The 24760-nt window shown below is 35.5% G+C and overlaps 1 protein-coding gene across 5 annotated transcripts in view; it reads right to left on the bottom strand.

The window, feature by feature from the left end:
- The window catches only part of PDE10A (phosphodiesterase 10A), a 341642-nt gene that overhangs the window by 51302 nt on the left and 265580 nt on the right, over positions 1 to 24760 (bottom strand). For all 5 annotated transcript variants that reach the window (XM_072926053.1, XM_030268402.4, XM_072926052.1 and 2 more), the window contains 3 exons: positions 16705 to 16733; positions 6203 to 6323; positions 4281 to 4330 (listed from right to left, as the gene is read on the bottom strand). In XM_072926053.1, the coding sequence (XP_072782154.1) occupies positions 4281 to 4330; positions 6203 to 6308 (156 nt within the window). In that variant the 5' untranslated portion in view covers positions 6309 to 6323; positions 16705 to 16733. The remainder of the gene's footprint in view (positions 1 to 4280; positions 4331 to 6202; positions 6324 to 16704; positions 16734 to 24760) is intronic.

Here is a 24760-nt window from a genome sequence, read left to right as displayed (position 1 = left end):
GATGGCACTGCACACACATCAAGTGGCAACAAGTTTTGCATGACCAGAAATTCAAGAATGGCTTAATAAAATACACCCTGAAGCACAGAGTATGTGCACATATTTGTGGCCTCACGTAATTATTTCTTACAATAAAGCTATTGGAAACTTCTGTCTGAACCAAAGATAATCTGTTTGTCAACACAATTTGCAGTTTCAGGAACTAAGTAACACAAGACGAAGTAAAAGCTGCTTTAAGTGTATGACTGTTAAATACGAAGTCATACATCTCTACGTGGGAATCATGGTGTAATCATGAGGAAAATTACTCATACAAGTAAGGACTATAAACAAGAACTATCTGAAAAACTGATTAATGTCGTAATACATTAGGAACTGTGTAACTGGGATATGTATTTTAGAAACAGTGCCTTGTAAAATGTCAGCTTATGGACTTAAATGCCAATCTAGCATGATACTTGGGCAATTGATTTACACACAAAGTATCCAATACGAGAATTTCAGTAAATCCTTTAAGCCATGTTTGAAGATGACACTTAATTAAGGTCATAACAGGAGAATTATTAACTGTACATTCATCCCCATAAGAAAGAAAAAAGAAAATTTAAATAAAGTCAAGTCCTTTGCTGGAGAGTTGTGAAACTTTCCTGTTTGATTTGGAAGGGCTTCTGTTCTCCAGTATATAGTACTTGTAAAACGGCTGCTATGTACCTTAAGAAATACCAACTTTATTTGCATAATTACACTAACCCATGGACAAAGATAATCCCCTAGATATGAAGAAAGTTCAAAAACCAGAGGCTGTATGGGCACAGGTCTGTTCAGATTATGGCCCTGATGAGGAAGTGCTACTGTTTTTAGCACAAGTACTTTGCAATTCATTCTATCATATGTGTAGCACTGGCAGAACCAGATTCTGATACGCTGGGCAGCTTCACGGGGAAGGAAGGAGCTGGGCATGCAAGGGGTGTTTACCTGCTAGAGGGCAATCATTTGAAAAGCAGATTCACCATCAGAACACTCTCAGTTTAGGACTACACTGAGTGGTAGGGCTTCAAGCAATTTGAACACCCAGAAGGATGCTAAAATAACTGAACTACCCACACTGGAACCATTCTGGCACCAAAGCTGAGTAATACTTGTATAAAGAAATGCACTGAATCTGCAATTGATGTGGCATCTTCTATTTCAAGCCAATTTTCTCAAGTAAATATCCTGAAGGCATTCAACCTGAACTGTCAGCCAGAAGTTACTTAGTCCTCATGCTGTTTTCCAACTCTAATATAGTATGTAAACTTCAATAGAGAGAAAGAAAATGAAGTTGAAAAGAAACTTGTTATATGGACAGATATTTTTACAAACTTTTGTGCCATTAAACTCTAAAGGATTTTTTCCTAAAGCATTGTCCTCCTTTAAAGGCAAGTGTATCATCTGTGTTTTGCCAAAAGAAAGGGACTGGCTAATCTAGAGCTTTTCCTCAACTAGATTAATTGTCTTCCAGTTCTAATGTAATTGTCATGCAAGGAAGATTATGTCTATATGAAATACAGCACCAAAGAATTATTTACTATGCACTCTTAATAATCCATGAAAAAAGTAATTTGCAATGATATGTCAATTTCCTCAACATTAAGAAATAATAGCACAAAGTATGTAGTAATCATTTACTGGTTTTCATTTTGCAAAAATTAAGCATTTTTGTAAAATTAAAATTATCTTCTATCCTAATTAGAAACTCACTATTTAATGCAGGCTAAAGGTAGTTAAGGCTATCTCATATTGCAAAAATATTCCTTTGATGAGACTAACACACACCAAAATTCTCAAATCTGGATTGATTTAAATAAGCAAAAGTACACCTATACACATTTAAAGCAGGAACTGAAATGAAGTAGAGTTAGTGCTTGTGCTTCAAGTTTGGTCATAAGTTCCCTTACAGAGTATAGTCAGAACACACATCACTAAATATTAGAAAACCATTTGAAAGTAGCTATCTACTTGTTAATAGGATTCCTCCACTCTTACACACTCCCGTCCCAAAACTTGATTCTCACAAAGATGCATACAAACACACATGAACTCCTAGATGGATAACAAGCAGATATTTTCTAAACTAATGAACAAAAACCCCAATGCTAAATTGGGGGGGGCTGTGTTAGGGGGGTGGTGGTGGGGGGAGGGGAAGGATTTTGCTAAATTTGCAAAATTCAAGTCACATATCTAGCACAAAAATATTAAGCCACCAAAAGGCAGAGACTATTCTTCAACAAATGGCCGTAGATATTCAGCAAATACATTGTCCAGGCTAATCAAAGGGTTTAATTATTATTTTTTAGTTTCAGCTTAAAGAATTAGCTCATTTCTGCTTTTGCTATGCAGAATATTTTTGTTCCCATTTTAAAAAGGCATTTAATAAAAACAAATAAAACCTCATTGCCAGTGCTTGCTGGGCAATGGCTAATCTCACTTGGATACATCCTTTAATTAAATATTCAAGAGGCAAGGGCTATTTAAATTAATTTACCATGAGAATTTATTATAAGAAGTAGGCTAATGCATTACCATTTAGTTACAAGACTACAAACACGAGTTTGGCTCAAAGCCCACTAAAGTGAATGGAAAATCTCATGCAAACTTCAAAGGACTTGGGATCACTCCCTATAAAAACTACATGAAGAACATTCCATTTTGGGTGATGCAGCTACATAGCAGTGGTTAATAAAGTCAATGTGTGTTTTTAGTGGTTTGAGATTTTTTTTTTTTTTTCAGGAAAGAGTTGTACAGGAATACTGGGAAGCAAATAGATTAATCTGCCTAATATGATAGTTAAAACAAAAAAAATAGCAGGTCATATGGTATCCAGGCCCCCAGGGTATCAAAAGGCTGTCAGTAATCCCATATTTTGCCATAGTAATCTAATAGGAAAAGTCTCACCACAGCAAGAATTCTCTTTGTCTCAAGCAGTAAAGTTAATTTTGTTGTAATCTTTTACAAAGCATTTAGAGATGAGCATGCTCAGCTGGCAGGCAATCACTGCCACCAAAGCTGGCCAGCACTGTGCATTTGGGATGTTTGGGATGGAGGCTGAACTTCCTGCAGGTCCCTGCCTCTGACAGCAGGAGGGAGATTTTCAGTGACTGTATCACCCCCTACCCATGAATGCAGCCACCTACCTAGTAATGAGAACAAAATATGGCATTCACAAATGACAAACAACATGTTTCTTAAATTATACCTCTTGGTGAAAGAGTTATTTAAAAATATATGCTATTTATATGCTTAACAGAAGTCATTGAGAGAAAAAAGAATTTTCAAATAATAAAGTGGATTATCCCTATTATCTGAAACAGTCATATCACAAAAAATGCAAAACCTCATTTCCATTTCTTATAGGAAATTTCTGTATGGGCCTTCTTCCACATCAAAGGTGGAAGATGTACTTGCAGGTTTGTACATCTTCAATTCTGTTTCCACTACTTCAGAAATGTAATATTTACTGCTTTTTCTGAATTCAAATACTTTTTCTGAATTCAAATATTGCACAAAGAGCAAAGGAAATTGGCTAATGGACTATACAAGAAAAAGCTATTTAAACTGGCAGTGTAAAGTAAGGAAAAAAACAATGAGAAAAATACTTTCTTCTCTAGTCACTGCTTGTTTCTTGAACTACTGAAAGACAAAATTTCTGAAAAATTCTGATTTTTAATTTGAGGGAACCGACTGAATTGCTAAACTGCATTTCCTTCTGATAGCCATTCAAAATAGCTATGAAGTCTTGTATCATGCTAACTGCACAAATTAAACTGGATAGAAAAAGATGTAAGGTATTCTAACATTCAAATATCAACAGAACAAATATTGGATTGACTGTTGTTTGAATTAGTACATCAGAAACCAATTGAATTAATAAATTTAAAATGTATAATTTCTTTTATGCCAAACAGAATCTACATTACCTCACTATCAAGTTGCACCTGACAATTAACATTTTTAAAAAATCAGGGAAATAACTAGATGCAAAGAAAAGGCTATGCAGACATCAAATCCATGTTAAGTTTTTTGTTTCTTAAAGACAATTAATAATAGGGTTAAATCACAAGTTAAGCTTCCAGAGTCAGAGAAACAATAGCATTACTGCAAAATCTTAAAAAAAAAAAAACCAAAAAAACAAAAAGACCAAGGACCTAAATGCAGAGAATATTTTTTCATTACCACCATTATTATATTAGAAAATATACTTGTGAATGTACAAAAAGCAGCATTTAATCCAGTATACTTACATTATTGCATTCTCCCAGGAAATATAGTGCAAATCCATCAGCTTTTGTAGCTGTCAAAGCAATAACAAAAGAAATAATTGTTCTCACAGGGATAAATCAAACTTACACAACATCATGGAGGTGAAACCACAGATTCAAGTCCACTTAGGACAAACATCTACCATTCGAAAGTTTAAGGTCTTCTGCTATGTTCCCTAAAACTTTGGAGAGGCTATAAAGGTAGGGGTACCACAGAGTTCTTGCTTTCTTCGTTGCCATTTACAGCATTTTAAAAGATAATTAGAAACAACTTCTTTATACCTCTATACTCCAAGGCCTAATGTCTGTAAAAGCAAATTAATTCATACAATAAAAGTAACATTTAAAACTGTATTTACAATATAATGTCAGGCACCACTACAATTTCTAAGAGTAAAATAAATGCTAATTGTAAATATTAAGCAATACTTGTTCTTGCCTTAAGAGAGAAAATCATGGGAAAATGAGGAGTTACAAATACTGCTATAAAAATGTGTTTTCCAACAGCTTCTATTTTCTGCACCTAGCCCATATTAAAAATAGTGACACTCACCAGAAAGTTTATAACTTTATAGATTTCTGCTAGATTCAGAGTGTGGTATGAAACAGGGTAAAGTCAAGTTCCTTAAACTCTCAAAAGCTTACAGGCAATCAACTTTCATAACTTATCCTCAAAATCAGAACCAAAGCAGAAAATGTTTTCCACCCTGCTTTAGGCAACTTAAGGCTTGGATCATGTGTCTTTCCACAAGTTAATAAACATTCTAAAAATAGATTTAAAAGGCATATCTGGTACTTATTGTTTTATGAATCACCTCAAAAATAATTTTAGTACATTTCAGCGGAAAAAATTTTACTTGTGTGCAATCAAATCAAATGGTTTTCTTAATTTCTTTAAGAAAATGGAAAAAGTTCAACTGTGTAGTTAGTATTTTGTTGTCAACTGTGCAGCACTATTAAGAGTTCAGGGCACAGTAATTTGCATTCAGATTTTAAATCCTTCAGCTGTAGTACCTAAGTATATTGACTTATAAGGCAAATGGGGACTGTAAAGGAAATAATATATTAAAAACCCTCCTGTCTGCTATACAAAAGAAAATGTAATACATAAGCACTCTGTATAGTCAAGTCTCACTTGCTGTTTATTAACAAATTTGATTTGCAGTGAGTTGGACATCAATATCCAAATAGCACCCTAAGCAAAATCAGCAGAGAAAAGGTTCTTTTAAAACATCATATATAAAAAACAGAACTATTACTCATCATTACAAAATTATGAAGTAGCTGGGACAGTAAAACCTCTCTAAAGAGCTGACTGAAATCTACTGCGACACTTCTTATTGAAGTCTGAGTACATTCACTCTGGCTAAAAAGAAACCAAATTACAGTTATATTGTTATTGAGAGTGTTGTGTTTGTTTTAAATTTTTAACTTTTGATCATATGCAGTATTTTCATACCAAAAAAGGTTACTTGCATCAGATGAAAAAATTAGTTAAACAACTGAGTTTGAAATCACACAAAAGACATGCCTTCTTCCAGTGACATTTCAATTGTTTCAAAAGGAGTTTAAGTATGTAGTGATATTACTGATAGATTTTTTTTTTTACTTTCTCTATTGAAATTGCAACACCATCATAACCAGAATAGTTGACTCTTTAGTTCATTTAACATGAGACTTTAATATCACAACTGGATATGCAACTCTCTCCAAAGATGAAATTCACTTAAGTGCAGCTAGGGATTCACTGAGGGACAGAAGGGGAAGTAAGTTCACACTGAGAGAACATCCAATGGGAACACTGTTATCCCTAAGTACCTGGCTTTATTAATTAAACCACGTAAGAAACGTGTTGTGCAGTGATGCTGAGTAACAGCTCAGAGACATCTGATTCTCCTTCTTACCTATTTTAATGATGCTGCTCAGTTCATACAGAAGCAGTTGGTTATCTCCTCCTGTATCCAGGCGCTGCTCTATGTAGCTGTTTAATTCGTACACTACGCCCTGCATATTCGTATCCTGGTACTATGGAAGCAAAGATGAGAAGAACATTTTAGAATAACTGAGATGAATTTTGCAGGTTTAAAACATACACATTCATTAAAAATAATATGTTAAGATTTCAGTACTGAGCCAAGTAGAGCTGTCCTAATCCAGCTGCCTGAAGAGCAAGGTCACTGCTAAGCAAGACGCACAACACTCCACTCTCTGTTCATTAGAAATTTGTTCAAAGCACACTGAGAACATCACTGAACAATTAAAAATCACCTAAACTGAGCCAGGGTCATCGAAAATTATCAAGTAAGTAGACTGTCACCATTGAGTCAGAGATGACACGGACTCCAAAAGCAATCAGAAGGCTAATTCACTTTATTAGGAAACCCATTCCTTTTTATACTCTATACAGGTATAGAGTCTAAGTGGTCCTTTAATAAAAACACTGTCACCATTGGTTAATTAAGAAATCCATCTGTAAACAACCTTATGGGCAAAACAGCTTATCACAAAAAACCTGCAGATTGTTTACAATTCTTTCTCTCCAGCTCCCTCAGACCAATTCATGGGAAAGCTTATCTAGCTTTCTCTCTCTCTGACCAGACTGTTACATCCACAGTAGACTTAAGCTCCTTCCTTTTAAGGAGTTTCCTAGTCCACCAGGAAAGGAAGCAAGCAACTGCCTTAGCTAGCATCTTCCACCTCAGATTCATGTGCCAAATGACAGAACTGTGCCAAACACCAGAGTTTTCAGGTGGTGATAGCTCAGGAAGCTCAGCCTTTCAAATACAGAAGCAATTAATATCAACCAAGTGAAGGACAAAAATCACAAGGCAAAATCACACCAGCCACAGTGGCTTCACAGGCTTTTGTTTCAACTGATAATGTCAGACACAAATCAAATCTGTTGGCAGATTACAAATCAGTTAGAATATTTAGATGGGAGCCATGGGGTGCTGATTGCTGGTATGATGGAACAGCATGATATGGTTAAAATCTCACAGGAAAGGAGATGCAGCCTCCCTTCAGGGCCCCAGCTGCATTTGTTTATTCATTTCCCAAGTTCTGAAGGGCTGTTAAAAACAGCACTAAATGTGTATGTGTAGCATGACAGCATCATGAACAATAATTTCACAGGAAGAAATACTTGGCACTAAGTAAAGATTCATTACCCTGCCCAAAACTGGTAATGTGGAAACTGAATAAAGTAATATGGTCAATTACTTACTGAAATCCATGATGCAGTAAATTACATTGCTTAAACTAAAAATTAAGCTGGTGATATTTAGACAAATTAATGTTGCTTGAAAGACTAAGGCTTACTCTTCTGCTCATTCATACTTCAGAGCCAAGTTTAATATAGATCAGACTAATATAAACAACAATGGAAAATACCATAAATGTTCAGAGTATCACAGTCTAGACCACTGCCAGTCCAATGTTTATGGGCATATATGTAACTGCTCAATAACTTTCTAGATGTTCTCTGTCTGTACGTGTGGGTAAACCTCTAGATGTGACACTGATGGATTAAGCATGTAATTTACACAATATATTTCATTATATGATCTTTATTTCCCCTCTTATTTTCATGCATACAACACACTAGGTCAGTAATAGAGAGCATGTAAAGATATATTTTAGGATACATTTTGATGCTTCATCTCAAAAACACCCAAAAATCTCCACAAACAAAAAAATTAAAAGTGTTTCCTGGATAATATCAATTCCCAGTTTCTTTAAATTCAGAAGACCTTAATCTTGATTTTAAAATGGTTCCTGAGAATATACAGTCTCTGCCATGACCCCTTCTTAATCTACTAATCTATTGCTCCACATGGACATATTAGAACATTTAAGTACTAGGCTGTCCAAATATTCTTAATGTGTAACAAACCTTACAGTTCATAATTCTTTCTGCAAAATGATGCGATGGTTATACATTTTGACAGCGATGTAAGGTCACACTGCATAAATGCATAAACTACTGCAGGTCTTGAGTTTACAATACAGCATGCCACCGCCACTATTAGCACCATATGGCAGCTGGCAAGCTTCCACTGCCTGCCCTCTGCTGTGTCCCACATTTACTCCTGTATGATTATTATTCAAAGGGAGAAAGCAATTGCATAGTTTCATGCAAGTGGAGCTTTTATACTTACAATCTGTAGCCATAAGTAGCCGTAAAGCAGGAAACTGGTGAACAAGAGTCTACACAATTCAGATGTGCTAACCAACCCCTTTTCAATCTGCAAAAGTATGTGTAGCCACATACCCTAAAGTAACAGCAGCTAATCAAGCACACATGAACTTTATCATGTGGAAAAATGTCTTCTCAGAACTTGGAAATGAATACACATCTTTTCGTCTGTGACGCACAGTCAGGATTTAAATCAAATCCTCAAAGGTTAAAGCTAATACGTTAAGAGAACGCATCATCAGAATGAGCCATAGCAGAATAACTGCTTTCCCTCTAATCAAGCAGCAGTTCAGCACACATACTAATTATATAATACCTATGTGCCCTTTATTCTCACCTCTGCCACGTATGCTTGCAAGTGTTTGGTAAGCAGGGCAAACCATTGCCCGTGTCACTGAGGAGACAGCAGCTGCGTAATGTCGGCCATTGCTGCGTGGCATGCGTTTGGTACTGACCATCTGCACACCCACAGCTGGCCAGGCAAATACAGCTTGTCCAGATGCACAGCTAAGTAATTCTTAGATCAATCATCAACAAAGATTCACTCTGTCATGGTTTTCCTTTTATTATAGTACACTGAAACAGTTTTTTATTAGGTTCTAGGCATTTTACATTAGATAACCATAATTACGTTTGGTTGAAAAGTCTTTATGAAACTATGTATTTAAACACTGAGTAAGTCATCAGGAAACTCTGGTACAAGCACTACCCAATGTGGTTGCTAACACAGACTTGTGCATATTTGGTGTAAAACTTAGTTTGAGAAAGCAACTCCTCAAAAAAATTCAACACACTTGGTGGAAAAGGAGTATTTATTATATATATACACTATTATATGAAGTAAGTAGAGTTTCTTAATTTTCAATTTAAACATTATTAATACTCATCAATTTTTTTCCTTAATTCATTTTTCCCATTGCTGATTTCCTTCTATTTAAGATTCAGTGTCTACAAGTATTTAGTATGCTCACTGTACAATTATGAATTTCAATGAAATTACATAAAATAATTCCACTAGACTAAAAACTAATTTAGCACTACTATACCAGCATCATATTTCTAGTAATTGTGTATATTTTAAAGCTATGAAAATGGACTAACAATTACTAAGGGAAATTGTGCTATAAATATTCATTAAAAATTCATAAATATAAAATAAGGTTGTTTTTATAGGATTTATGAAAAATAGTTATATGGTTCTTAGTTTTTAGAATATTTCAGTGCAATAGAAGACAACAACCCATGACAAGTGATTTAAGAATAGTTTTGCGACTTAGAACTAAACAAGGAGGCTAGAAACATAAACATTAAGGAGATACTGAAATACTGTAGAGTGAGATGAATTTTAAATATTTGTTCTAAACAATTCTGACACATGGAGAAACTAATATTAACTAACACAATATAATATCTAAAGTTAAAAAAAAAAAAAACCAACAAAAAAAACCAAAACCAGAAAACCCTGAAATGAAGATTGTTTCTATGCTTTGACACTCATAGGGCAGCTTAGCCACAGGTGTTTTATGCCTTTGCAGGAAAGAAAAAGTCCCTTTGCAGCAACAAAAATACAGCAATTATATCCAATTGCAAGGCACTCTAGAGGTGTCACAGGGGGCCACACCCTGGACAGATGGAGGGACACTTGAAATTAAGGACATATATTCAATCAAAGACATGTAAGTGGGCCAAAATTGAAAAAACAAAACAAAAAAAAAACAAAACAAACAAACAAAAAAAAAACAAACAAAAAACCAAACCAAACAAAAACAAAAACAAAAAAAAAAACCAAAAAAAAAAAGAAAATAACTCAGCTGTTCAGGTAAGAAGGAATTCCTGGACCAGGAATAGGATCTTTTGGGACAAACAGTGCTTCTTGTAAAGAACCTCAGTTCTTAAACAGTGTAAAATCACTAAGAATCAAGGATGTACAGAGACCAAGGACATTGTACATAGACCCAGGAGTTCAAAATACACATTCTCTATCTGGTTACATCAGTTAGTATTTTAGATAGCCAGCTTCTTCCAACCGCCTAAATTAAACTCTCAATGGCAGCATCAAAACTTGCAGATAACAAATTCAAGTAACTCTGTGCAACATTTTACACAAAAGAATGTCCTTAGGCAGGGACTGGATTTCACCCAATGTTCTTCAGTCATCACTAAAACTGACAGCTCCTCTCTTCTCTATTAGCACACTACAGAACATAGGCCAGATGCTGAACTGAAAACAACCAAAATCTCCTCATAAACTTCCAGACAACACAAGTTTTCTTTCCTATAAAACTATAGTCTTGGCAACAGGAGTCATCAGGGAAAGAATTTAAAGACGAACTAAAAAAAGCCTCCAAATAAAAAAGAACACTTGTTTGAAGTCTTAATGGTCTGAATTAACAGTTGATTGAGATGTCAGTCCAAAATATTTCACGCTAGGTATTTTCATACTTGACCAGAAGTATAAAACGACAGGTCTTACATACCTATGTTCTCAATGCCATTGATACTTGCATTATAAAAGCAACACTTCTATACTTCTCAAAAAAAAAAAAAAATTGTCACAAAAAGAAGTAAATAAACTAAAATATTTGATGCCTTTTTCTGAAATAGATCAACTTTCCCTTCTCTTGGGTACTCTTATGAAAAATCCCAAATGCACTGTTACCATCCTGATTTAAGAGACTTGCTCTACATAATTTTCCAGTTGCATCCATAACTTATCTTCTGGAAAGATAATCAATACTCAATTACTTGTATGTTTTCTAAAGAAATACTATACGTCCTTTAAGAATTTTGGCACTACTACTTTATTTACCCACATACTAAGTGTTTTTTTTAAACTGAAGAATATTCTTCAATGTTTCCCTTTTTTTTCTTCCTCACAAAGGAATGCCTAAGTAGAAGGGAACATATTGGTGACTAAATCCAGTTCCTTGAAGACAAAGGCAGCCCTGTAGGAGACATTTGGCTTAAAAGTACATAAAATATTAATTCCACGTGTCACTACACTTTATCACAATGAGTATTCAGACATCTAGTGTAGAAACTAAGGCCAGACCTGTATCACAATAGTCACCTACTTCTTCAAATGAAAGAAATTATTTAGCTTAGTTATAGTAATGTTATTACACTTCTGATGACCAGTGGGTATAAAGAAAGAAATGGCTGCAGGGGGAAAATAAGATAACATTTAAAAAAAATATCAACCTGTTCAATTAAATCAATACTAAAATTTATTCAGGTCATTTCTATGTGTAGCGAGATAGGTTGTGTACATGTTTGCGGTGTATGTTTATGTGTACTGCTCCCTTTTCTAGACCTTATTTTTCACTGGCTGCAATATTTTGCATTGTTTACCTGCACGGATGGCTAGTTCCCATCTTGCACGGAAACTGGTGCTTGCTATTTTGGGACACAGATAACCATGAGATAACTACATTCTAATAACACTGAAAACACATGTAAACTGCACATGTGAAGAAACAAAAATATGGATCTAGACTTCATTTTAAAAAATAATTAAAACCCACAAACTCCCCCAACCTTACAGAAGGTTAATCAAACTGCTTGTTTCAAAGTGGAAATGCTGAGCCAAAGGATGTCAAATCCTTGGACTGAAGAAAGTGGTGAGCAAACTTACAGTGCAGAGATGGCTTTCAGAGGAGCAATGATTTTGGAGAGGAAACTCAAAAAAAATCAGAAGAGGTAACTGGGCTTGGCTGGCATAACCAGCTTTCTTTAAACTTGGACACTGGAAAGCAAGCAACTATAAAGAGCAGTCTTAGCTGAGGTGATTAATTTTAATGGTTGTACATAGCCTCAGAGAAAACTGCTCCTACACGCATTTGTCTGACGTCTATTCTTCTTGTTTTGGCTGGAGAGGACATAGGTTAGAACTTGCATGGTAAATAAAGTTTAGCATTGCAGCACCATAGGAAAGTATTTACGAATTTTCTCTTCACTCATCAAACACCTTCATGAAAAAAGCAAAGAAGGGAAAATACAAGATGAAGATGACATTTGGCAGCACAGGCTCTATTATGATGCAAAGCAGCTTTCTTACTCTGCACAGAAAGAACTCACTAGTTTTGAAGGCACACATTTCCCAGCCTTTTTATCTAGCTGATTTCCAAGCCTCCAAGAGATGGTGAGCACCTTTCCTAGAAGAAGCTTCTTGCCCCATAGGCCCCACTCCCTAACATCCATTCTAACCTTCCCAGCAGCTCCTTCCCTGTTACCAAATGGCAACACTGAAATAAATTGCTTCACAATAGAAAAAAATACATCATAAAAAGCAAAGGCTTCGCTTATGAGAAAAGAACATTTTGATTACATAGAAGTAACCATATAATCTGTTATTAACTGTAAGGCTCATAAAACTTCATTAATATCTCAATTATATCACCTCTCCAGATTATATAATAAAACAGCATAATGAGCTTGAGTTTAACTTGACAAGGCTGAATACTGCTCCTCTTTTTAAAAAGCTTTTTATAAAATGACATTCCCTCCTAATACTTGACTTGCAAGCACTCTAAAGACACCATGTACAACATTAAAAATAAACTTCTTCATTTTCCTACCACTGTTGCTTATCTACCACAGTATTCACAAGACTTTCTTTTTAAAGACATCAGCTTATACAAGCATCTTCTCGTGACAATAGGTGCAATGCCATTTGCAACACTTCTAAAGGCTAAATATATATTTTTATATTTTTTCTAGTTCCCCTAACATTTTTATTATTCTGTTCTCAGTTCTGGGATGATGTGAAAATATTTTAATCCTATCTTTAATAAGAAGATACTACAAGGAATGGGCCTGCTTTGCCAATGGGTCATGAAGAACCCAAACCTTTATTATCAGTCACACAGTGAAGATACATGCAATTACTGCAACTATTTACTGAAAACACACTTGCTAATTCTGTGACTGGCAGTGACATACTGTGCTGGGCGCTGGCTGGTGCCAAGGCAGCTGTCAAAAAGCTGCAAGTCCAAAAAGGGGAAAGGAAAGGATTAAACTATCATTCCTGTTTCCAAGAATAAAGTACTCTAAATGAACGAGTCACTTGCTAGGTAATAATTTTCTGGTGTTTATATGGTAAACGTCTGTAAAGTGAATTGCTGTTGGCATTGCCAGAGTTTACAAAGCAAAAGAGACTTGCCAAAAGGCAGCTTCACTGGAAGTATTGTTCAAGTAAACATGGAATGGAAGGTTATTAAGCAAAATGAACAGCTAATTTTGCCATGATCATATCAGGAACATTGAGTATTTTCACTTAAACCTCAGAACCTGAGGTAAAGCACACAGTGATCACAGGAAACTTAGCAGCACGTAGAACAGAATCCTGGCTATAGTTCATGAAGGAATGGGGTTATTTTTGCCAACAGAAAAGAATAACATGTCTCCAAAGCACACTGTTTTCACTAATGTTGTCAGAGAACTACATCTTTAGTCTAGATGTGCATGAATACTTGCGCACTTAGTGCTCAAACTCACACTCCTCTATTTTTGTTTCTTTTGTAGATTAAGCAGGAAAACAGCAAAGTATCCAGCTTAAGTTTTCTTCATCCAAGTAGCTCAATAATTGGTTTTCTTTTTGAAATCCCTCTGCCCAGAAAACCACTTGTGTAGCTAGGATGAACGGGATCAGCCAACACACATCTGCACAATAAGTGAGCAGAAGAAAGTCAGCATTTCCAAGGATATTCCCAATACTACATCATGCAAAAAGAAGATTCTGTCCTCAGTTACATATATTTCATAAACACTGGAAACTAGTATTCAGAAAAAAGTTCACAGGTTCATTGGTCACAGATGCTCATGAGGTAGTTTGTAACCAGAGCTGCTCTTATGCCAAAAGCTGTCTACAGGAATCAAGAAATCTTTCCCCTCCACCACTATTCAGATGCTATATCAGGCCAAACAAGGAAATCTTTCCAAATAATTTCTGAACACCAAAATATTGAGAAAATTTTCATTAGTAGACTAGAATTAAAAATAATAAATTTTGAAATTTTTCAAAACTTACATTTCAAAATTTCTCAAATTTTCAAAGTGTGAAACTACAACATAAAACCCGTGAAAATACTGAAATTTCCTTCCAACAATTAAAGATTTTTTTCAGTATATTCCTACCTCATTTTCTAGCTAACATGGTATTGTTAAAGCAATTGGTGATTTAATTCTGCAATAAATTTCCTTTCAATAACCTTAATTTTTTCCTTCCCTATGATACAAACTGCTTCTTGCAGATGTTTTCAGGAATTAAAAATGTAGCACTTAATGACTTCAAAACTCATAATTCTTCAGTCACCATGAACATGTCTATTTGTCTGAAAAACATTACTTACATACAGAACTTTCCTAATTTAAATTCTAATTTATGTTCACATTTTAATTACACTGGCATCTGTTTGAACTGCTGCTGAAGAAAGAGGATGTATTACAATGGTCTCCATTATTATATACGGCATTATTAAAAAATACAGCAAACAAACCAACCTGTTATTTTGTAGCATAGTGTATTCCTGAACACCTTCAAGTACTTTAAAAAAAAGCTAAGCCAAATAGTAGTGCAGCACATTATACATATCAACTGCACAATGATTGATGGCTAAAAAAACAAGGGAGAAAATGTTTACTTAAGAACATCTGAAGTATCATCTGCACCCCACTGATTCCAGGGCTTCAAGTGAAAGCCCATCTATCTTTAGGAAATCCTAAGCCACAAGATACAACTTTGTGGGGCTGAGATGGCTAACACCAGTCCGTGTGACACAGGGAGTGACTGGCAAGGCAGACTTGGGGGTTCAGAACTTATTTTCTTTGCCTTAAATAGCTCAGATGTGGTAATCAAGATATATTCTGTAGTTCTGTTTTACAGAGGTTTAGGTAAATGTTAATCTAATAAATTAATGACACTTAAAAGGAACTTTCCCACATACATAATTAGAGCTTCTGAGATTTTTAGGCAGATCTTTAGTTATTTTGTGATCAAAACAATATATATATAGATATACTAATAACAAAAATTCCAGGTTACAACACAAGGTATTCACTGTCATAACAATAGCAAACTGAGGGATGAATAAAAACCATGTTGAAAACTGATGAATTACTAAAACACATTAATTTTCACCTACATTCTCAACACCCTTACAAGTCCATGGCACGTCATCTATATGGGAAACATCTGCTTGAATTAACTCATTTTTATACAACATTTAATCTCTTTCTTGTAGGCACATGTGAGGTGAACCCCTCATCCCAGCCCTCTGCTCACAGAGTTACAAAAGTTGAGGTTTCTACTACCAGCCTTAGTTCTCCACTCCTTCCACATTGCAGCATTTTCCAAAGGACTTCTACTGAGTTCAAGAGTATCCAGACAGTTTTTGCAGTCTTTCAACCTGCCCTATTTTTAATGTATGTCTGACACTATTGTGCTTCTCCTGGGAACATGAAATAGTTTATGCAAGACATTCAAGAAGGAGAGCAAAACAGGACTATGATTCCACCTTGGAAAGTTGTAAGGACTCCCCCATCTTATGAGGTCCCTCAGGATTCTGGACCCATCATTTTGCCCAATCTGGGGGCAAAAGATTGTCCTGTACTGATCTTTTGTAATTCACAGCAAAGGCACTCATTCCTAACAGATCCCTGTAATTAGTCCTCATGGACAGATATTCTGCAGGACACAGTGTCAATCAGATATAGGGCTAGGGTAGGGAATTTATTACTGAAAAGGTTTCTTAGGATTTTACATTGCATTTCGTGCAGACCACTGCAAAATATTTTGAATTAGAAAATTTAACTCGTATCATACCACATCTCAAAAGGGAGTTATTAAATATTTTTCTTCCCTTCCTATGTTTGCCATCTACTGAGGCAGTTACACTGATTAAATAGTCTGATGTTATGCTCAAAGTCCCATGAATTTCCTGGTTTCCATGAAGTACCTTTTTAAAACTGATCATGAAAATAGCACTGAGAGAACTCGAAATGCAAAATACCCTTCAATTTATTTGCAGCCAATCAAGTGTTCTTAATATTTATTTTCCTTATTAACTGTTCTCTAGACAGTCTGTACAGCATTTTTTCCTCTGGAGATCCACTATAACCAGGGAATAGAGATAAATCTTGATCAGAGTCTATGGAAAAATCATCTCAAGTGAACAGTGGGAGACTTTAGAGGGGATACAGAGCAGCACTTACCCTGCTGACTTCTTTAGGAGCCGTTTCATCTAAAAGGAAATAAACCAAAGAATTAGGCACTCTAGGAATGAATGAAGAACTGATAACAAACTGAATGAAGAACAGATAACAAATTCAAACAATTTCTGCACATTTGTACAAAACTTTCCTAATATGGTTTGATCAAGTGATTGAAATATCCTGAGACTGGTTTGCATTTACAATCTTTTAAAAACTTCCAAAGTTAAAAACCAACTAAACTAGGATAAAGTAATTAGGAATTCTATCCTGACTTAATAAGAATACAAAATTTCATACATTTCAATTCCCGAGAGGAGCTGGCACAGGCCAGCTGAACACTAAATTTATATTCCAGTTCAGTAAGGGTATTGTTAGTACTGCATAGTTTGCAAATTAAAAGCCTTTGCTACCAAATATATGTCACCAACATCCTACAAGGAAGCTAGTGAGCAGACTTAGACCCTCTGTTCTTATATCAAAGATGCTAGTCCTGTTGACTTCTTTGTATGTGAAAAAAAGTCTTGTAGCCATAAGAAAAGAAGAATATCGCTGATGAGATCTGGCATAACATGTTCAAAGAAAATAGATTACAAGATTATATATATATGCACACAAACTAATGTTTTGATCTTTCAAATGAAAGCAAATTTTCATGCATTTTTAGTAAGCTTAATACATATAAATAAACACAGGTAACATATCAGAGCTAAAACATTAAGTAGTATTTCTGAAATGCAGGGAGTGCAGCTATACAGCAAGAACACATCTGCTACAGGAGGAGTTTCCAACTTTCAGTTTAACCACAGCAAAAGTATCTTAAACACACCTTTACAAACCTCCAGTTGGTTTGTTGTTTCTGAAAACATGAAGATAACTATTTGTAACCTTTTATTTGCTCCTAGCAGTAAAATTACTATACTTCAGAAATTAAAATTAAGTCAGGAAATAGATTTAATCTCACAGAAAATACCATATGATTAAATTTGTCAAAGGCTCTTCATATCTTGCCATTTAAAATGAATTTTTAGACAATAAAGGTAGAAACTTTCAGATTTTCTAGCAAACACATTTAATACACAATTTCTAATTGAAATAATTCTCTTCTGAAAGAATTTTCTATAGCAATACAGATCTCCCCTCAAAATTGAGTGATGATAAGGAAAATAATATATTTCACAACCATGAGCGAATATTAGTCTCCTCTTAATCCCAGTCAAGGGTAGAAGGGGTGTTAGATTTTGTTTGGCTGGTTATTAAACCTGAGTCACCAGTCTTTAGGAATCTCAAAATGCTATGAACTCCACAGTTCAAATACACAATACCAGAGAAATTATTTTATTTTGAATCTGCACACTATGTATTTCATCTGATTCCCTCTATTCACCTTACTCATGGAGCCTGTGATTCTACAGATCTCTGAAGAAAGTCCTTCTCTGCTCCATCTAGACCTTTCCTGGTTTGAGAGTTCTGGTCTGACTTGCTAACTCTCACCACTCCTGCTGTCCCACTGCGTCTTTCTGGGGTGGGACGTCCAGAATTATAGGCAATACTGCAGCTCAGAAAAATACAACTAGGACTTACGGAATGACACAGGGATGATTTAGGGAGTTTCTCTCTATTGGAAAATAATAATTCCTGACATTTTACATGTTTCTTGATAATTACTGAACCCTGGACTAATATTTTCAAACATTTATATTCTGTAATACTGATATCTCTCTCAAAATTATAACTAAGATGACCTCATCCCCCTCCCCCTCCCCCCCCCACTGTATGTGTAAAATTACTTCCCCCCTGATATAAAGTAGTCAGCGTTTATCAGAATTAGCTTTTCCACCTCTGTTTTAGCTCTCACTCACCCTGCTTAACTGTGCCCTAAAAAAAATTTAACAATCCTATCTTCCAAATTAACTTAAACCCTACATCCTCTTACCCAAGTCATGATATATATATTGAAAAATGTGTAAATCATACTTGTGATCTCCCTCTACTAGAACAAAACCAATGTATTGTAACATATGGAATATGAATGACTAACACCACAATTCTATCACTTTCACACCATTTCTGCAATTTCAGCTTAACTACCTATACAATTCTAATTAACGACTGCATAGTTCGCTACAGAAACACATAATAATCATTATAGTAACTAAAGACAGCATCCATCTGGGAAAGCTTCCATACTAAACCCAGTCATAAAAGATAGTAAGAAGCAGAAAATAAGAAAAGAACTGATAGAAAACAAAAATCCACTGAAGTTTTTTGTTTGGCACAGGATAAATGAGGCTAGGTTTAGTTTGGCTTGAGGTTCTTTCTGTTAGGGTGTGTGTGAAGAGGTGTTAAAAATAAAATCCCATTTCATACTTAGATTTCTATGCATGCATTTTAAAAAACAAAACAAAACAAAGGCAAATAAGTTTTTGACAATTGCAAGATGCTAAGACAGAGCAGTCACAAAGAAAATTTTAATGCAAAGAACGTTTTCACCATTTCAGACATGACATATTGAGGCTTTTACAATTATTCTAATGCCCAGTTAGCTTTATCACAGAAACTCTTCTACAAAAACAATATCGACTTTCTCCCTGTTCTTACACTGTTCTTTTTTTTTCTGTGTAGTTAAATACTGCTGCTGATTCACTAATGTTGTTGATGACAGCAAAAAAAATGCTTAGGATTAATTCTGTTTGAGATCCCAGATAGGTCTACAGTCAGTTTCCTAAGGAACATTTTCCCACACAGCAGATGTCAGATTGACCTAATAATTTTTCTTTTCAAAATTTGCTTTAGGCTTCAGATAATAAGACACAAGTTGCTTGGGATGCAATTAGACCTGCAGAGGTATATTTGCTGATATTTTTTTTTACCTTAAAAAGTGTTATACATCTATAGATAAACAGAAATTCCACATCAATTAGTGTAGATTGTTTAAAGACTGATCTCACCACCCTGAAACAAAGTTTACCAGGTTTACTTAATCTCTGTGGTAGAATGGCATCAGTCAGATGAAACTGGCCAGTCTATTTTAACTGCAATTTGCATCCTTATTTTAGACATCTTGAATCTGGCAGCTTCTGTCTCCACTGCATTTGTAGGATTTTTCAAAGATACCTCAGCTGAGAGTGGGTTTCCTAAAGCAGTAACTATCACACATATATAACAGAAATTTCAAGCCATCACTCAAAAACATTCTTGCTTCTTAATGCACAATCTCAGTAGGGGTACCTGGACACCTCTCCTGATTTTCAACAGTCTGGATTCATCTCACAATTCAGAAGCACTTGTGTTACTTCACAGAAAACTAATTTAGTTTGTTTAAACATAGACCTAGACATTGAAAGGGAATATTCATGAGGTTGATCATTGGTGGCACACTGTGTTTCTTTCCCTGAAGAAGGACAAACATGAATTCTAGCTATTTTACATGAACAATAAGATCTACACTGTTATTTTTAAGTTCCTGAAAAAGGATGCTCAGTTCTTCCTTTCCTTAAGTAACATGCATCAGACATGTGATCTGGCCAATATATCAGGCCTAAGTATAAGGCCTGAACCAAGACTTCACTGCAGATGGTAAGCAGAGAAACATATTGTCTGCCAGGTGTCCTAAAATTTTAATTCACTCCTTCACATATAATTGTGTCCAATGCACAATTTGCAAACAGGGCACTACACAACAGAATTCAGGAGACTGTGCATTTGACTTCATTAGACATACCTAAATCTGGTAAATTTGGAAGCTTATTATTTTCTATGGTCTTAGCCCACACTAAACTGATGAAACAGTTGGAGCAATTTCGCAGGATGGTTTATTCTGGCCAGAAAACTTCCAAAAGGCATCTTCTGAAAGTATCACCCATCCTTGTGAGAACAGAAAAGCATGAGGAAGATCCAGGGTTTTCTTCTGTTTCCAAAATTGTTTAGTACTACAAAACATACTGATGGATGGTAGCTCCACAAATATACATCCATGATCATAAAAATCCTCAACTGTAAAACATATGTGGCAACTTAAACTAATCTAAGGAGGGCATTTCCACATCTGCTAAAAGCTTCATAAGATTCTGTAGAAGTCTCTCAAGTTTAATGTACCTCAGCAAAAATCATGTTGGAACCTGGGCTCTGACCATCAGGAAAAAACTTAATAATTTCCAGCAGTAAATATGCTTTACCAAGAAAGTGTGTGATTGAGTTTTATGGTAATTAGCCGATGACTTCATATCCTATTCAACAGGGCTGTTGAATGACAGGAGTGTTAAACTGGTTAGCTCATCTATATTAGTCAGCGAGGTGCAATCACCATGGTTTATGTCCGGAATGCAGCCACAAGACAATGGCTGAAGAGCGTGTAAAACAGTTGATCATTGTTTCATAGCTACCAGTTCACAGCTACACCTTTATGCCCATATCTACTGCTTTTCTTGTCCAATGCACAATTCTGCTTGGCTTTCACTCCACTAGCTGCACTGCAGCTTTCTTTAAAACTGATTATATGTCATGTCAGCATGTTTGGTGAAGGAAGACTCTCATCCAGTAGCAACACAATTTCAGAATGACTCTTTAAATCAAATTTGATTTTCCCTTTTTTTTTTTTTCTTGTTCCAGAAGCCCTGGTTGCCAAGTATGAAGTATCCTTAGAATTTACTGCAATCAATGTATCAAGAAACAGCATTATCACTACTAATCTGTCCTCTCACTTTTGAACAGAGCTGTCCCTTCACTCTTGAATATTTTTCAAATACCAAATTCAAACTTGAAAATCAAAGTTTCATTGCATTCAGCAGGTGTTTTCAAAGAAAAGGAAAATATTACATCACTATTGACTCAAATACCACTCAGACATATACCTTAAGCAATTGCATTAAAATCAATAGAACTACCACAGCATGCATTTGAAAACAGAAATGCTTTTTTGTATTAAATGTCATGGCATTTCTGTAATGTATAATGATTCAGGGCTGAAAGAGATGATTAAAAGAGAACGCTGCTTGAAGCAGGTCCTACACAGATCCACCAACCTGAGAAAGCCCCACGGGATCTTGTCCGCTGCAAGAAATTTGGATATTTAAAAAACATGCATACCTTTTGGACCTTGATGGGCCTCTGGAGTTTGGCTTGTTTATTCCTAGACTATGACTATCTCTTCCCAACTGATAAGATGCCTGGAGAACTTTAAGGAAAGGCACTTCCTCTTGCTTTCCCAACATCTATATACAGCCCACACTCCACTCTGAGTCCAGCAAGCCAAGGGATGGGATCACACAGCTCAGTGCCATGAAGTTGCCATCCCTGGCATGGAGCGAGGCTTTCAAGATTGTTGGCCCAAACAGACCAAGAAATTTCAGCAAACTGTCGGCTTCTGGAGCAGGAAATACTGCATATGGCTCAGTGACAAGCAAGAGAACATAATAATCTTACATATGTCAGCAAGAATGTAATCTTTCATTTACCCCAGGGAAACAGAATCAGATACCAACATTTGTACTAAACTTTTTGCATTTAATTATTTCTATTTTGTTCTCATCCCTACCTTTTTGATCGCTGTATTCTCGTCTCTGTCCATTTAGGAACATAAAAGATTGGTTTTTAGGGAAAAAATATGTCCATGTAATAAAACTGTAAGCTATTGAACTCTTACAAAGTTGTTTAAAATTTTCAGATTCCGGTGTTTATCACTACAGAGAATCAAAAGTAGAACAAGAAACTTTGCAGCCTGCCTGATTTTCATCTTTCTGCACCTCTGACTACATTGAAAACAACTGTCACATTACTGAACTTTGCAGTAAAATCCTCAGAATTTGCAGAAAAATCAAGACTTAGTAGTTTTCTTCTCTTTAAAATGGCTGACAAAAGAAACAAAAGAGAATGCCCCAGAGGAAAAGTTTGCTTACGTCAACAAGGGTAAGGGACCATTAGAGCTTGAGCTGATAGGTTACCACATGAGAGGGTGCAGTGATCAGTGTGGAACGTATTTATGTCAAGGGAATCATTTCAATCCCTCTGAAGAAACCATACTGTAACTACAACAGAGGTACATTTGTATTAGTGATGTATTTTATTTACTTTACTCTGGAGACTGAAAACCAAGAAACTGAAAAAATGTTTAAATTAATCAGGAAAAAAACCTGAAGATGAAAAAGACAGATGAAAATTTACAAATTAAGCCTTTTTGCTTTTAGGATATTTCAGCTAATTTGTTAGTAATCATAATCAAGCTCTCAGTGACTGAGTGGAATATTACAGAATAATGATGTGCAGATAATTCATGACTTTAGAGTCTTTGAAAAATGGCATGTTATACTAACATGATGAACAGATTGAAACCAACAGAAGATTGAACTATTTACTACTTATCAGTACTACCACTGTGAGTAAAACATTTTGCTTGCAATGAGAAGACTGCTAAAAAATATATAAAATTATAACTTCAGCATGTGGAAAGGAACAGAATATGTAACTACAAAATTATAGACATTTATCCATGAAAGATAATGACTGCACCTTATGAATTCCTGAAGTAGTCGGGTTTTATTCTAAAAACATTTTATAATGACAGGTAATTATAATTCACAGGAATGATATGAGAAAAAAAAAATTAAATTATCTTTTTGGCTGCTCTACAACAACAAAAAAATCCAAGATATTGTGGATTTCAGTATTCTACTGACAGTTGAACAAATGCAAAATTTTGACAATCTCTAATAACAGGTGCAGTATTAAACATGATAGGCCAGATTTAGAAAAATTTCCATGCAGGGATACATGAACTATGATTTTAAAAAAAAAGAAATATCCAAAGCAGTCTGCTACCCATTTCCTTGAAATGAAAGTTACATACCCCAATGATGAGTAGGTGTGTTGATTTACTCTGCTGATTGTCACTGCTCACATGACAATGATCATTCACTAAGTTATAGAGACTCAGCCACTTGTGAAACCCCAAGATATTAAGGTTATGTGAAGTAATTGAGAAAGGTTATTGAACACTGAGCTTACTAAAAGACAAGATAAAAATGTGATGAATACCAGTTGTCCCTGGCTGAAAACAAGAATGTTCCCAATGAAGCTCTGTTTATATAGCTCTGACTGGTCTTGTGTAACCTCGGGGACATGCTTTAACAGCCAACACCAGACACTCCAACATCAGAACACATCACAAAGTCCTTGCACCTAGTGGTTCACATGTGTCAGGAGATATGGTCATTAAATGCTTGGCACATCAGCATCCAGATTATCCTTCGACCCAGACTGGTTCTCCAAGAGGTTCCACAAAAATTTACAGGTAGAACCCAGTCCTCAGTGGACGGACGATCTCCAAGTATGCCCACCAGCACATCTGCATGCTCCACTATGACAACAAATCTACTGCATAGCAACTTTCAGTACACAAACTTTGACACAGGTTTCAAACTGAGGGCTGGCTGTACTATCAAGCACTGATGACAGTCCCCATCATAAGAATCTAGCTCCTTGAATCATTAAACCTCAAGAAAGGGAGGTAAATCACAGTATCTCTGCAATTAGGAGCATGAGAAAGTCTTGTTTACAGAAATCATCCCATTCTTAGGGGTTGCAAGGCAAATGTGCCTCAGACACACACTCACACAGAGAAGAGATTAAACTGGAAATTTCAGATGGAATTCAGAAGGGTGAAAAAAAGGAAAGGAAAAAAGAAAGGGAACATCAAAGGAAAACTGCAAATTCAGATCTACAAGCTTAGAGTAAATCAAAAACTGGATGTGTTCATGCAAGACAAAGTTACTTTAATGTGCATTTTTTATTTAACTAACAAAATCCAATGGAGATGGTAAATTAATTGAAATACTTAATAAGAAATCAGGAAATACATAAAGAAATCAGCTGGAAAGCTAATAAACTATATCTAACACAGCAGTAAGAGAAAGTGGAAGTACCACTTCTGTCGATGGAATAAAGGGAACCAGAGCAAACTGCACCTCTTTAGCACGGCTGTAGTTGCCACCTGCTGGGATAAGGAGCTGTGTCTATCTCCCAAACTGTCAATCGAAGAGAACTACTAATGATCACACACTGA

This window comes from Taeniopygia guttata, chromosome 3 (genome assembly GCF_048771995.1).
Source record: "Taeniopygia guttata chromosome 3, bTaeGut7.mat, whole genome shotgun sequence".
NCBI lineage: Eukaryota > Metazoa > Chordata > Aves > Passeriformes > Estrildidae > Taeniopygia > Taeniopygia guttata.
This window is presented reverse-complemented; position numbering and strand designations above follow the sequence as displayed.